At 51.5% G+C, this 13,491-nt stretch overlaps 1 protein-coding gene across 2 annotated transcripts; it reads right to left on the reverse strand.

Moving 5' to 3' along the window:
- Positions 1-2,070: 2,070 nt before the first annotated feature.
- On the reverse strand, positions 2,071-8,541 carry PDRG1 (p53 and DNA damage regulated 1). Of its 2 annotated transcripts, none has more exons than XM_079126633.1 (5): positions 8,376-8,541; positions 6,917-6,992; positions 5,787-5,861; positions 3,533-3,613; positions 2,071-2,956 (listed from the first exon to the last, which is right to left on the reverse strand). In XM_079126633.1, exons 1-5 carry the CDS (start codon positions 8,460-8,462, stop codon positions 2,874-2,876), a joined length of 402 nt encoding a protein of 133 aa, XP_078982759.1. In that variant the 5' UTR covers positions 8,463-8,541; the 3' UTR covers positions 2,071-2,873. The 2 variants fall into 2 exon arrangements, with proteins under 2 accessions (XP_078982759.1, XP_078982760.1); XM_079126634.1 differs by having other exon boundaries at positions 6,917-7,041; positions 8,376-8,510.
- Positions 8,542-13,491: the final 4,950 nt, after the last annotated feature.

The following is a 13,491-nucleotide window of genomic DNA, read 5'->3' on the forward strand; positions in this document are numbered from 1 at the left end:
TTTCATGTGGTGGTACTGGGGCTTGAACTTGGGTGCCCTACCCTTTTGTTTTTAATTTTGAGACAGGGTCTACTTAAGTTGCCAGAGTTGGCCTCCATCTTGCAATTCTCCTGCCTCCACTCCCAAGTAGCTGGGATTACAGGTGTGCACCACCATGCCTGGCTGGCTTTGGCATTTTGGTGCCTCTTAGGTCATGCTGGAAGGGCCCCTTGAATCAAGAGTTCAGGGTTCAAGGAATTTGTCTCTAAACTGTACTTTCAAAGCAAGCAATTATTAGATTATGTTTACTAGGTGTCTGGGGAAGTGCTAAGCCCTCCTCTTCGCAACACAATGACCCTGCTTGTCAGTGGACCTCCCGGTCACCATCTGAAAGCCAGTGTGCCCATTTTTCAGATGGACAACGTGAGGGTTGGGAAGGTAGAGCTGCCTAGTAAAGGTCTCTTCAAAAATGCATTTGTCGCTGGGAGTGGTGACGCATGCCCATGATCCTAGTGGCTCAGGAGGCTGAGGATTTCGAGTTCAAGCCAGTCCTAATTGAGGCCCTCAGCAACTTGGTGAGAACCTGTCTCGAAATAAAAAAGGGCTGGGGATGTGGCTCAGTGGTTAGGCAGCCCTGGGTTCCATCTCCAGCACCCCTTCCCCCCAAAAATGCATTTGTCTGGCAGCTAGGTGCCTCAGGAACTTCTCTGGGGCTTCCTGTTTGAGGATGGGAGCTGTTTTAAGTCCTGGGCTGATAAGCAAGATTGCCTGGGGAATTGGGTGCAAGTAAAACACTTGGCACCCCCTACCCACTCCTTTCATTCTACATGCCATTCTGCAGCCTTCCCTTGGTTTAAGAGGTGTTGGCACAAGCTGGACTGGTGGGCCTACTGCTCCAGGACCTACCCCAGGGATCCAGGCAGCTCCCTCCACCTCTCCATCTCTGGGTTGTTCTGGCTACAAATGGCAGAACCTGACTGTTGGGTTAAGTCCAAGGGGGTTTGCAGAAGGAAGGCGTCAGCAAACCCAAGTGAGCAGCTGCCCTTGGAAAGGCCAGGAGACCGGCTTTGGACCTTCTGCCCCCAGAGCATGGGAATGTGGCTCATCCCGCGAGGCAAGCCTGTGCACTCCCAGCCACAGGTCCAGGTTTCATGCTGCCAGGAAAAGAATCTGGTCAGCTCTTCGGGCACCCGCCTGCCAGCAAGCAGGGAAACTGTAAGCAGTGGGACCAGACAGCATCATCCACCAAAGTTAATCCCGCAACTCCCTACCTTTACATTTGTATTTTAAAGTATGCAATATATTCACATAAAGTTCAAAATTCACAATAGGGTAGACAGTGCCCTCTTCCCCTACCCTCATGTCTGCCCTACGGTTTCTGCCTTGAGGGAACCATGAAGTGTCACACAGCTGATTCACGCCTGCTGTGCCTCTTGCTTTCTCAACTTAGCTTGGAACCTGCTCCAACTCGGCGCTCAAGGAGCTGCCCTCTTGCTCACGGCTGTGTGGCTTCCACTCTGGAGCTACTCCCTCCTCTAGTCCCCGTGGAGAGATGTGGAGTTTGTTCAGACTCCACCTCCTACTTCTCAGGGTCATCCCGGGGAAAACAGGGATTTCTACAAGACTCAGAGAGGTGAATTGCAGGTTTGGGTCAAATTTGGCTTGTGTAAGGTGTTTCACTTCACGGGCACTCGTTTCTGAACATTTGATCAGCAATATTTAAAAGGCAGGAGATTCAACCTAACCACCCAGATTTCTAGCTCCTTTTTTGTTTGTTTGTTTTTGCGGTGCTGGGGATTGAACCCAGGGCCTTGTGCATGCAAGGCAAGCACTCTACCGACTGGGCTATCTCCCCAGCCCTCTAGCTCCTCTTGAAGTCTGAAGATCTGGCCACACCAGCCCATGTTCTCACATAACTTTGGGCCACTTGGAGCTAGGAGACCATGTGAGGTACATCTCATTTGTCACTTGTTACCTGTCTGAACCTGGTATCATTTCAAGGCAAGAGCCCCATCCCGTCAAAGGGGGTATTTTGGAAGGAATGCTGTGTCCTCAGTGAAGGACCGAATGAGGTTGACAACTAGAAGCTACTTGTTCAAGTAGCTAACATTTATTGATCCTTCAATATACACAAAGGACAGTTGTCCTCACAGCACATATATCCTAGCATCTTGGGCCAGGAAGAAGCCAAGACTGAGCAGCACTGGCCACCTTTAAAAGCTTTCAGAGGCACTAGATATGAACATGAGCTGGAGGAAGGCCCACCCACCCCTCCCTGCTGTGGCACTCTGCAAGGCCCCCTGTGAGAGAGCAGCCCTGGGGCTTGATAAGCAGCACCTGCTCCGGAAAGCCAGCAGGAAGGACAAAACTGGGGGGAGGGGGGATGTGGGTTTGCCCCGTGATGGCAGAGATGAACAGAGGACCAAGAGTCCAAGCTTCATTCAGAAGCCACCTGCCAGCCCAGCCTCCTGCTCTGCTTCAATTGTTACTCACGCTGCCTGAAAGGCCTCTCCCGGAGAGGAATGCTGGCCTGAAGCTTGCACGCCTCCTCCCTTCTCCCCTCCCAGGGCCCATCTGGACAGCAGGCCATTGTTGAGAAGTGCCTCTGTAGTCATTCAACACCCCCACACACCTACTGGTGGCAGCAGGGTCTGTCAATAAGCCTTGTATCCACTGACCCTCAGTGGTCAGGCAGCAGACAGGGAAGAGCTGAGGGGTCCCTCCTGCCATCACAGCAGACAAGTACTGCAGACAGGGCTTCATAGAGGAGCCACAGACATATTTCTGAAGCCTATGCCCTGACAGGGCCGATTCTGTCCTTGCAGGTTTCCAGGGTCCTCTGGCAACCGCAGGGGGGATGCTGGTCGTAGGTCCCCCATCTTGGTACTTGAGTCTCATCCTTTCAAGATGACCTTGAGAGCTTTAAGCTCATCCTGGTTGAGGGGATTCAGATTAAAACCCTTCAGCTCCGGTTTGCCTGGGGGGAGAAGAATTCATGAGCAAGTCGTGCTTCCTGCTGCCCAACCTACTGCTGGCTCTGGAGTCAGGCCCAGGAAAGCAGCTAACTCTGCATTAATACTGCCAAATGCAGCCTGTCTGACAGGATGGGCCTCCAACTCTGCAGTGCACTAGACGATGCACAGCAACACTGCTCCTGGGCCTCAAGAACCTGCAAAGTCATGGCTGCTGCCTACACAACTCAGGATTTATGCCAGACCTGGACCCACCACAGAAATGCTTGGGTTTACCTAGGATTTCAGCTTTGAACTACATCACCTGAGTTTTCTCAGAATTATCATGGTCCTTACACCAAGTCCTGGCATATGATATGACATCACCCCAGGCAGGTTTTGGTGCCTGGAAAAGACGCTGTGATAGGAGTTAGAAGACCCACAAACCTCCCTATCCATTTTATTTCTGGGTGGCTACAACCACTGCTTCAGCACATGCAGCTCTAGCTACTGCCCATCTCTAAGGGACTTGCCATTCCCGTCCTTCAAAGTGTGACTGATGGTTCCCTCCCCTCCTGGCTCTAGGTCCCCCAGGACGATACCTTGGGCCTCAAAGAGGCGGTTGACCTTCACTTTAAGTTGTTTCCGGAGTTTTTCTATTTCTTTATCCAGGTGGTCCTGATCTGAAAAAATGAGGTGGGGAAGCAAGATGAGGCTGTAATACAGAGAGTAACCAGCTGCGGGGATGCAGCCTCTCCCCAGGGGCTACGGATAGGGCTGGTAGCATTTGGGAAGGAAAAGGGGACCTCAGAAACCAACTGAGGAAGGACTAAAGGCAAGAGGGACATGATCTGCCCAAGATAGGACTGAGCACCTACTTCCCTGACTCCTGGTTCACTCATCTTTCTTCTATTATGAAAAGAACACTGAGGTGGCCGATAGATGGGTAGGCAACCTCAGAACTGTAGGCCACCCGCCCTCTGTGAGTAAGGGAAGATTTAACTGTGAGAAACAAAACGAGGCATGCAGCCAACGCAAGACGGCTGGAACATGGACGACTGAGGGATTTTACAAATCCAAGTCTGTCAAGGTGAGGGGTTTTTGGAAAACGAGGACTGTGGAAATGTGTGAGCTAAACAATCAGTGGGCAACCCTAATGCTTCAGATTCGTCTAATTAACCCCAAGGACACAAAAGGTCATCCTAATATCACTTCTTAAGTGTCATGTACCTAAGAAGCGGTACATGACAGAGGCAGCTCTCTAAGTTCGTATCTATTAACTGTTGTGACATTTCGCCTGCTATAGGTAACTCTCTGGCTAATCTGTCGTCCCTCAGACTTTCATTCTTTTGGCTGGAGAGAAGCCCTGGATGGCCAAGCTTCAGGGCCTAGGCAAGTTCTCTTTCTTCTTCTTCCCCCAACCCCCAGCATTAGGAACAGAACCCAGGGGGCCTTCCCACTGAGCTACATCCCCAGCCCTTTTTTAAAATTCTGAGACACGGTTTCACTAAGTTGTCGAGTCAATCTCTCACCTCAGCCTCCCAAGACACTGGGATTATAGGCGAGCACCACTGCCCCTGGCTCAGTGGGTCCACTCCTCATTGAGGAAAGAGTCTCATGAGCCTGTCTAGTCAGTACAGATCCCTGAGAACACCGATGTCCTAGCCCCTCTAGGTACACTGACTAGACGACATCTGTGGGCCAAGAGAGCCCTGGACTAGATCTTGGCATTGTTTTAGAGGCTGAGAACACAGCAAAAGAAGATAAAGCTCCTGCCCTCATGGAGCTCTAGTAGATGACAGGGATAAACAAAGATATGATTTATTAGACCCCAATAAGAGCTGGTATGAAAAATAAAACTAGCTAAGAGGAATACAAGTGACCCTGCTGAGAGCTCGGCCTGAGTAGCTTCGGGCTGCCACCAGGCACGGTAACTCTTCACCGACAATACTGTGACTACATGCTTTTCAAACAGAAAAGCTGGAAACTCACAGGCTTGATCTAGTCCTGAGAATTTTGGTTTCAAAGGATAGAAAGACATTGTCTTCAGGAACTGAGGCAACCTTGCTGGTCCTATATATTTTCAAGGATATGAAGGAGAAAATATGTGTAACCTTCTCCTAGTCAAGGACCCATGTTTATAAATCCTGTTTGCTTTTATGATGTTTCTTCAGAGATTTCAGAATTTTCATGGTTTTGGAGGCATAGCACATGTTGGGTGCCCAGGCTGTGGCAGACCTAGAGGTTCGCTCTCCCCAAACCTCTGTTTTCCATTCTCTACTACAGGGGATGTAAAAGACAAAAGGTCACTTGCTCCTGCTCCCTTGTACCTACAAGTTCCCTGATTTAGTTAGCTATGTATGGCTTTGGCCAATGAGATGTTGACAGAAGTCCCTGGGGCGGATGGCCTTATTTCCAAACAGAATGCAAGGCCATATATGGAGGAAGTCTTCTGCCTTTCCTTCAGTAAGGCTCAAGGACAGGAGGCCCATAATGGTGACATGAGAATATACTATGTGCCACTGCTGGGAGCTTTGGCAGTCCTCTGGGCAACTTCTTATATGAGAAAAATAGAATCATATTTCCTTAAGCTTCAATTTGTTGGGTCTTCTGTTATTTGTAACCCAGTTTATAAACAAGCACTATGCTATACATATACTATTTTAGCTCAACTTAACTGTGCTATATGGATATGTCCCCTTTTACAGATGAGGAAATAGCCCATAGTGACAGAGCAGGGATCAAGACACACATCAGTGTGAACCCTGTAACAGAGTTGCCTTCCATCAAGCTGCCTGGAAGGCCCAAGCTGGTGTGCAGGCAGCCCCGTCCCGACCCATTCTCAGCAGGCTTTACCTTTCTCAATCATTTCCTTCGTCTGAGGGTGAGGCATCTTGATAAACATGCTCCCAAAGCAAACCATCACATCTTCTGAAATAGCAAACAGTCATTTCTTCAACAAGTATTTATTTTTAGCACCTATCATCTTTGCATTGTTTTAGAGGCTGAGAACACAGCAAAAGAAGATAAAGCTCCTGCCCTCATGGAGCTCTAGCAGATGACAGGGGATAAACAAAGATATGATTTATCAGACCCCGTTAAGAGCTGGTGTGAAAAATAAAACTAGCTAAGAGGAATACTAGGGTAGGGGATTTGTTACTTATACCAGGTGGTACAAGACCTCGCTAATGATGTGATATCTGAGCAAAGAACTGAAGAAAGTGAGGGTGTAAGCCTGGCAGACATCTGGGGAAGGGGGAGTCAGGCAGAGAAAACAGGAACACAAAGATCTGTAGCATGCTTGGGTGTTAGGAACAACAAAGAGACAGTGTAAGACAATGAGTGCAGGCAGGGCAGGTGTTTATGGGGACTGGGTTACATGGGGCCTTGTAGGACAACTCTGGTATTGTGGTGAGATATAAAGCAACTGGAAGGTTTTGCACATGCTACTGAACTTTAAACAAAATGCAAATGTCTCCTTTGGCCCCCAGTGCCTCTCATTACAACCTGGTTGCTGCCTATCTCCAAGCTGATCTTCCACTTGCTTACTCTGCCCGCAGCCACCTGGCCTTATCCAAAGAGCTCCACCCCCTCCTGCCTCCTGGATAGTCTCAACACCCACCCATGTCCAATTTTGTCTTTAGCTTTTGCACAATTTCCATTTATGTATTTTATATTGTTTTTCTTATCTGTACAGCACGAGGACCTGAACCATCATTTTCATACATATCCCCAGTCTCGGCGTCTGCCATGATCCATGAGATAGGAGCTCATGGCCTATCACTGAAGTGAGTAGCTAAAATTGTGAGCCACAGTCTATGTATGAACAGTGCTATTTGCTCCCTAACCTCCACAGGTTGTTCAGTTTCCCATGAGACTGAATCACACACATTTGTGGCCTCCTGCCTGATGACTATCAGGGACAAGGTGAAGGCCTTCAAAGACTGAACAGGCCTCCAGGCTACAGTAAGGAAGTTCCAACTTACCAGAGAGGCTGAGATCCTTCTGTAGGGCCCTCAGGCCCTCCCGGTTCTGATTCCTTTTGGTGTCCAGGTCCACAATCTGAAACAGGAGCAGACTGGAACTCAGCTACCTCTTAACAGATGAGTGGCTGAGGAGATAAGGCATTACCTCCAGCATCCTGTCTAAACTGGACTCAGCTTCCAGGTCCTTAAAGATGATGCCTTGTGCAGATGCCTAGCCCCCAGAGAAGGTGTGAAGAAAACTTTCACTGACTAAATGGGTGATTTTATATTATCCACTCAAACTTGTGTATCAGAATCTCCATGGAGTGGAAGGAAACCTTTTCTCTGGACACTGTAATGAAGCAGACTCGGGAAGACCTATTTTTGGACAAGTCCTTCTAGCTAATTCTGATCTAATATTATAAGCAACCCAACAACACCAGCCTGGAACAGCAGCAGTGGGGGCACTACCACAAGTTACTCTGAGGCAGTACCAAATACTGCTTGAGAGTGCTGGCCCTGGAGCTGGAAAACCCAGGTTTGAATTGCACTGCCTGCTCTGAGCTGTGTAATTTTTACCCTCCTATTTACTCTGAAAAATGGAGAACCTGCCTTACAGGTTATTGAACAAGAAACTGAATGAGTCAACACAGTACCTGGCACCCAGTGTGTGATACACTTTTGACTCTTATTTTGGTCCTCATCTGGCAGACCTTTATGCAGTATTTAATTTGACAGGCTCTTCCCCAAGCCCTCCCCTTCTCAGTGAACACCCGACCCCCTCCCTGCCCTCTCACTGGAGATGAGAGGAATTCAGGAACCAAACTTGATTCCAATGGCTCCCTCACCCCTTTATCCAGCCATCATCACGGCCTACTACTGAGTCCGTCTCCAAAATATGTCTCTGATCAACTCACTTTTTCCCATCACCACCACCGGGCCTAGATCCCTCTCGAGTCTGGGCTACGACATGGGCCCTTGCAGGTCTCCCTGCCTCCCCTTGTTCCCGCCCCCGCTATATTCTGGACTCCACGCGGCCGTCTCAGGGAGTTTTTTAAAACCTAAATCCAATTACACTACCCGCCCCCAAACCTACGAACCAGACCCACCCGAACTCCCGGCGCGGGTCTACCAGGGCCCCGCGCTCCTCTTCTGTTTCTCTGGTCCCCCCAGAGCCCTGACCAGGGGACAGCACCGAGAGCCACGAGGGGCTCGGAACTGCGTTTTGAAAGGGATGCCCGTGGAACCGCGCGGAGTCGTGGCGCGTCGGAATCCCGAGGGGCGGCGAGGGGCAGAGGAGGGAGGGCAGGGGCTGCGGGCGGAGCGGGCGCGCTCTTAGCTGAAGCCGCCGGGCGTCTGGCCCGCGCCTCGCAGCCACGTCTGCGCTCCGCAGCCGCCGGCCACGGCCCAGGCCAACTCTGCCACCGCGCGCTTCCGCTCGGCCTCGCCGCTGGGCCCCGCGCCGCGGAGCGCCTCCCACCTGCCGCTTGTCCGCCAGCACCTCCTCGGCGAGTTCCTCCACCTCGACCAGGTACCGCAGGATCCGCTCCGCCTCGGGTGACAGCATGGCTCCTGCCAGCTCCGGCCGCGGCTCCCACGACGCTCCGCTCGAGCTGCTCCGAGGCCGCGCCCGCGCCCGCGCCGCTCGACCGAGCTTCCGGTGCGCCTGCGCAGTCCAACGAACGGCGGCGCGCAGGCTCCGCGCACGGGGCCGAGGCGGGGCCCAGCGTGGGGTGGGTCTGAAGCGCCCCCTGCAGGCCGGGACAGCATGGTCCCCGAGCTGCCGCTGTTGCTGGGACCAGGGATTGAACCGAGGGGACCTTAACCACCGAGCCGCATCCCCAGCCCTTTGTATTTTTTTATTTTTGAGTCAGAGTCTCACGAGGTTGCCTAGGACCTGGCCGAGTTGCCGAGGCTGACTTTGAACTTGCAATCCTCCTGCCTCAGCCTCGGGAGTCTCTGGGATTACAGCGTGCGCCACCACACCCGGTTTGGAGTTGCCTGTTAACCCTCCCTCCCTTAAGTATTTCTTGAGCACCTACCATGTGCCAGGCCGTTTTAAATGCTGAAGACACAGCAGTTAAATAAAGCAAAATCATTGTCCCCTTGGAAGTTCATCCTAGTGGGAAACACCAATTAATGACAAAACAAATAATTATATTCCATGGAGGGCGGGTTGGGAATTATAGCTCAGTAAGTACCCACCTAGCATGTGTGAAGCCCTGGGTTCATCCCCAGCACTGCAAGGAGAGAAGGAAAAAAAAAAAAAAAAAAAAAAAAAAAAGAGCTATGCAGGATAATGATAAGGGCTTTAGAAAGATTAATCATCCTTCCCCTGTTTAAGGAACATCAGGAAAGTTCATGTGTCAGTGTAACTTTTATCTAATCTCTGACACCTTCAGTTTTCAATTTATAAAGGGGAATAGAAATCCCTCAATTGTCTCTCCCTGCAGGATGGAAAGGAAGCAGTAACCATTTTAAATTCATCTGACCACAGTGTTCATTAAGCCCCTTTGTTGAGCCCAACATTCGGAATAGTTGATCTTGACCCAAAGAAGGTTCTGGAAAACAATGAGCAGTGAGCAAGGAAGTGCCACTCAGAAAAGAAGTCCTCTAAGAGTTGGTAAATGAATCTGTGTGGACCATATATCCAGGAGGGCTTCCCAGAGGAGGCAGACAATGGAACGTAGCTGCCCATCAAAACCAGAGGTCCCCCTGGAGATCTTTATGCCCAAAACCCTTACTGTATAGCTGCAAAACCAAGGCTCAGAGGGAGGGGAAGGCCCTGACCTCCTGCCTCCCTGATTCCAGCTTTTTATTCTCCCCTTTGGCTCCTAGTAACATAGCCCTTTCACACTCTTGTCTTGCTTGACTTTCACAGCAACCTTTGTGTAGACAGGATTCTTATTGTTCCATTTTATAGTTGCAGATGGAGGCCAGAAGGGCAACGCCTCACCAAGCCTCACTGAAATCCCAGTGATTTTGGAGGCTGAGGCAGGAGGATCAAAAGTTTGAGGCCAGCCTCAGCAATTAGTGAGACCCTGTCTCAAAATAAGAAGTGAAAAATAAAGGACTGTAGCTCAGTGCTGATGCATCCCTGAGTCCAATCCCTAGTTTAAAAAGAAAAGAGAAGGGAGGAAGGGAGGAAGGGAGAAAAAAGAAGAACTACGCCTTGTACACAGTACGTCAGGTTCAGACCTGGGTCTGGAAGTGCTCTTGTCTCCATCCCACAGCTGTCTCTGGACTCTTGCCAAAATTGTGGCCCTGGAAACCCTAGCAGCTCCTCCCCTTTGCCTGACTTCCGCCACCTTTAAGTACCAGAGGCAGAGCTAGTTTTCCCTGAAGCCGCCTAGTGAGGGGAAGAAGGGAGATTCATTAAGGATTCTTCATCGAGGGTGAATTTGTCGCCAAACCCAGGATGTTTTGTGTAAACACCTTCTGGTTCAGAAATGCAGACACAGGCCCTGTGAAGGAAGCGGGGCATTTGCCAAGGAGAACCGAGCCTTACTTCCGGGCCCCTGGGATGCCTGTACCCTAGCCCTGGGCCTCGCCCACCTGGGCGCGGAGTGAAGGCTGGACAGGCTGACCCCTGACCCTGGCCAGATGGGTCTGGGTGGGGAGGGGTGGATGGAGGCTCCCTTCTCAGTGGTTTCTTGGTGTGACTGGTTCTTAAAGGCCACCCCTGGCCACTGAATTTGGGGAAGAGAGTCAGGAGAAAGGCTCTTGAGATCACTTACCTTTCAGATCCGTTTATTTCACAAATGTGGATTGCCTTCCCAGGCTTTGTGGTAGGGAATCTGCCATGAGCCAGACCAGACGTGGTCCCTGCCCTCAAGGAGCTCCCAGTCTGGAAAGTGAGACGAATAATCAACAAACGAGCACATAAATGTATCACATTTGAGGCGGCGGTAAGTGCGAGGGGGGAAACAGAGCAGAGCAAGGTGGAGAGGGAAGCTGGTCAGTGGCCCAGGAGGAGGTGAGGCGCCCACGGTGGGCCATGTGGATATCTGGGGGAACAGCGTGGCTGGCAGAGGACACAGAAGGTTTCCTCTGAATAGCAGGATGCAGAAAGCATTGTCAGTGGCCCACCAAAAGCCTCAAGGTCCTCACTGGACACCAAGCCTGTGGCTGTGGCTCCTCTCTGCCTGCTGAGGTGAGTTAACACCTACAGGAACGAACCCCACCGAGAGGAGAGGGATTAGCCACTGCGTCCCACAGTGTCTGTCTTTCTGTGCATTGTGGCTGTGACCATCCAGAGGAGGATGGTCACTGAACCCAGGGATAGTGGTGGGTCAGTGGCCCGTGGAGGGCTCTCAGGGCCTTTGCACGTGCTTGGCCTGGACGTGTTTTCTTCCACCTGCACAACTGCTTCAGATCCCCCCTTGGCCAGCAGCCCTTCTGGGCCCCTAGCTCCCTGGAGTCTCCCGTCCCTGCACTTATCAGTCAGAGCTTCCGTTATGTTTTGTTTCCTCTAAATCTCTCCCTTCCTGGGGGTGAGCGCCTCGGGATGGGAACCTGGTGTCGTGTGTTCACTGCTGGCTGACCCGATCCCAGCTTGCGGCCCGGCACACAGTGAGCCCTTGCGTGTGTTTATGGAATGGACGATGGACCTTCTAAACTTCTGACTATGTAACGGCGAACAGAGCTGACTCAGGACACCGAGCTCCCCACCCCGGGGGGCGGGCAGGGGAGTCAAGACTGGAGGAGACCCAGGTGTGGGCGGGGTGGACTTTACATCTTTTCTAACCAAAGAAACCTCCCTGGGGTTGTTCTGGACTACGTCCCCACTTCAGCCAGCCCACTCTAGGGAGGTGGTGTTTGAGAACTGGAGCCAACAGGAATGATATGCCCTTAGGTCTTTTTTTTTTTTTTAACCATTCTCTGGGGTCACTGACCAGCCACCCCCATCTCTCCTTGGGGAGGACAGCCCTTGGGCCGCTGGAACCTCTTGGAGGAACTTCAAGCAATAGCCCATCATCTCAGCCATCTTTCTTGCCTGGGGCAAGGCAGGGGTCAGGTGGATGGCAAGGAGGTGGAACTTAATGCCCTGGAGCTGCCCTGCAGGATCCGGCTGAAGCAGGAACCCACAGACTTTGTCTGAGATCACAGCCCTGCTTGACTTCCTCTTCTTCCCTGCCCTGTCCCCTCCAGACCTCCATGGTCAGAACCTTCCAAGCTCCCATTTTACTCTTCACCAAGACCCACGGGACTCTGCCTGACCTATCCTCCCTCCCTGAGTTCTCTCCCACTTCCTTGCTACTCTCAAACAAGTCAGACTTGGTCCTACCCCAGGGCCTTTGCACTGGCTGCTCCCTCTGTCTGCCCTTCCCCTGAAACCTACGTGACTCTTCCTCATCTCATGTAAGTCTTTACTTAAGTGTCACTTTCTTGATGAGATGCACCTGACCATCTTAATTAAAAATGTAACCTGGGCCCTCCCAGTCCTCCTGTCAGCTTCCCCTGCTCTTCTCTCTCTTCTTCTCTGTAGCTTTCGTCACCTGCCAGCATGCTGTATAAGATACTTACTTATTATGTTTATTGTCAATCTCCCTCTGCTATAAAGGACACTCCATGAAGATAGGAATCTTTGTCTCATTTGTTTACTGATGTATCCCAAATGCCTAGAACAGTGCCCGGCCCACAGTAGGTGCTCAATATACATTTTTTGAATGAATGAGTGAAGAGATGAGCCAAAATCCTGACAAAATGGATTCTTTCTGAGGCCAGGCTCTTAACACGGATGCTAGGATGCTGAAGAGGGGAAGTGACAGCTCAGGCCCAGCCGCCTTGGTCTTCTCAGATCCGTGAGAAGCTGTCAGAGGGTTCGAGCAGGCACGGCCATCACTGGGTTAGCCTGGCAAAGCCCCTCTGGCCCTGGTGGGAGGATAGGCTCAAAGGGGCAGGCGTGGTACAGTCCTCTGGGTTGTGCGTGTATGTGTTGGGGTGGGAGGGCGATGCCGGGGGCTCGAACAGGTGACCAGGCTGGGAGGGCGCGGTGTGAGGGACTGGCTCAACATCCCAATTCTCCAGGCAGCCTGGGTGGCTGCTCTGCCAGCGCTAGCCAGTGAGCGATCCAGTCATCATCTCCCCCAGCTGCTGCCAAGAGCGCCTGTCCAGCAGATGGCTGTGTGCTTGCCTGGGTGGTCCCTGGCTCCTCCCTCTATTCCTTTGTGCCTTTGTGGGCTTGGCAGGTGGACGGGAGGCCTCCGCTTCCTCTCCTCCCCTGACCCAGAGAATAATCTCTTACATTCATGGGACTCCCCTTTGTGCCCTCCCTTCATCCTCCCACATCCCTGGGTAATGCAGAAATCTGATTCCCATTGGACAGATGAGGACATTGAGGCCAGGAAAGAGGACGGGACCTTTCTGAGGTCATACAGCCAGATGAGGACACCAGGGGGGACATGTCTCCCAATTCCCCACGCCTAGATTTTCACCAGGCAGCAGATGACCCTGTGGCTTGACTTGGTGCAGGCCCAGAACATTCCATGCCTCCCTGAAGTGGTCTTCACTACTACCATTAATCCTAAATTCATTCATGTTCCACTCCATGAATTGATTCTTCTTATCGATATTGCTGGGCATGGTAGTACACA

This window comes from Sciurus vulgaris (assembly GCF_902686455.1).
Source record: "Sciurus vulgaris genome assembly, chromosome: 2".
Classification (NCBI taxonomy): domain Eukaryota; kingdom Metazoa; phylum Chordata; class Mammalia; order Rodentia; family Sciuridae; genus Sciurus; species Sciurus vulgaris.

Bases quoted from the DNA above. Each gene is read 5' to 3' on its own strand.
- PDRG1 (XM_079126633.1), bottom strand. From the start codon at position 8,462: ATGCTGTCACCCGAGGCGGAGCGGATCCTGCGGTACCTGGTCGAGGTG. The intron at 6,993-8,375 runs GTGGGAGGCGCT...CTCCTGTTTCAG, and splicing joins TGCTGGCGGACAAGCGGCAG to ATTGTGGACCTGGACACCAA. The intron at 3,614-5,786 runs GTAAAGCCTGCT...TCATTTTTTCAG, and splicing joins GAAGGAAATGATTGAGAAAG to ATCAGGACCACCTGGATAAA.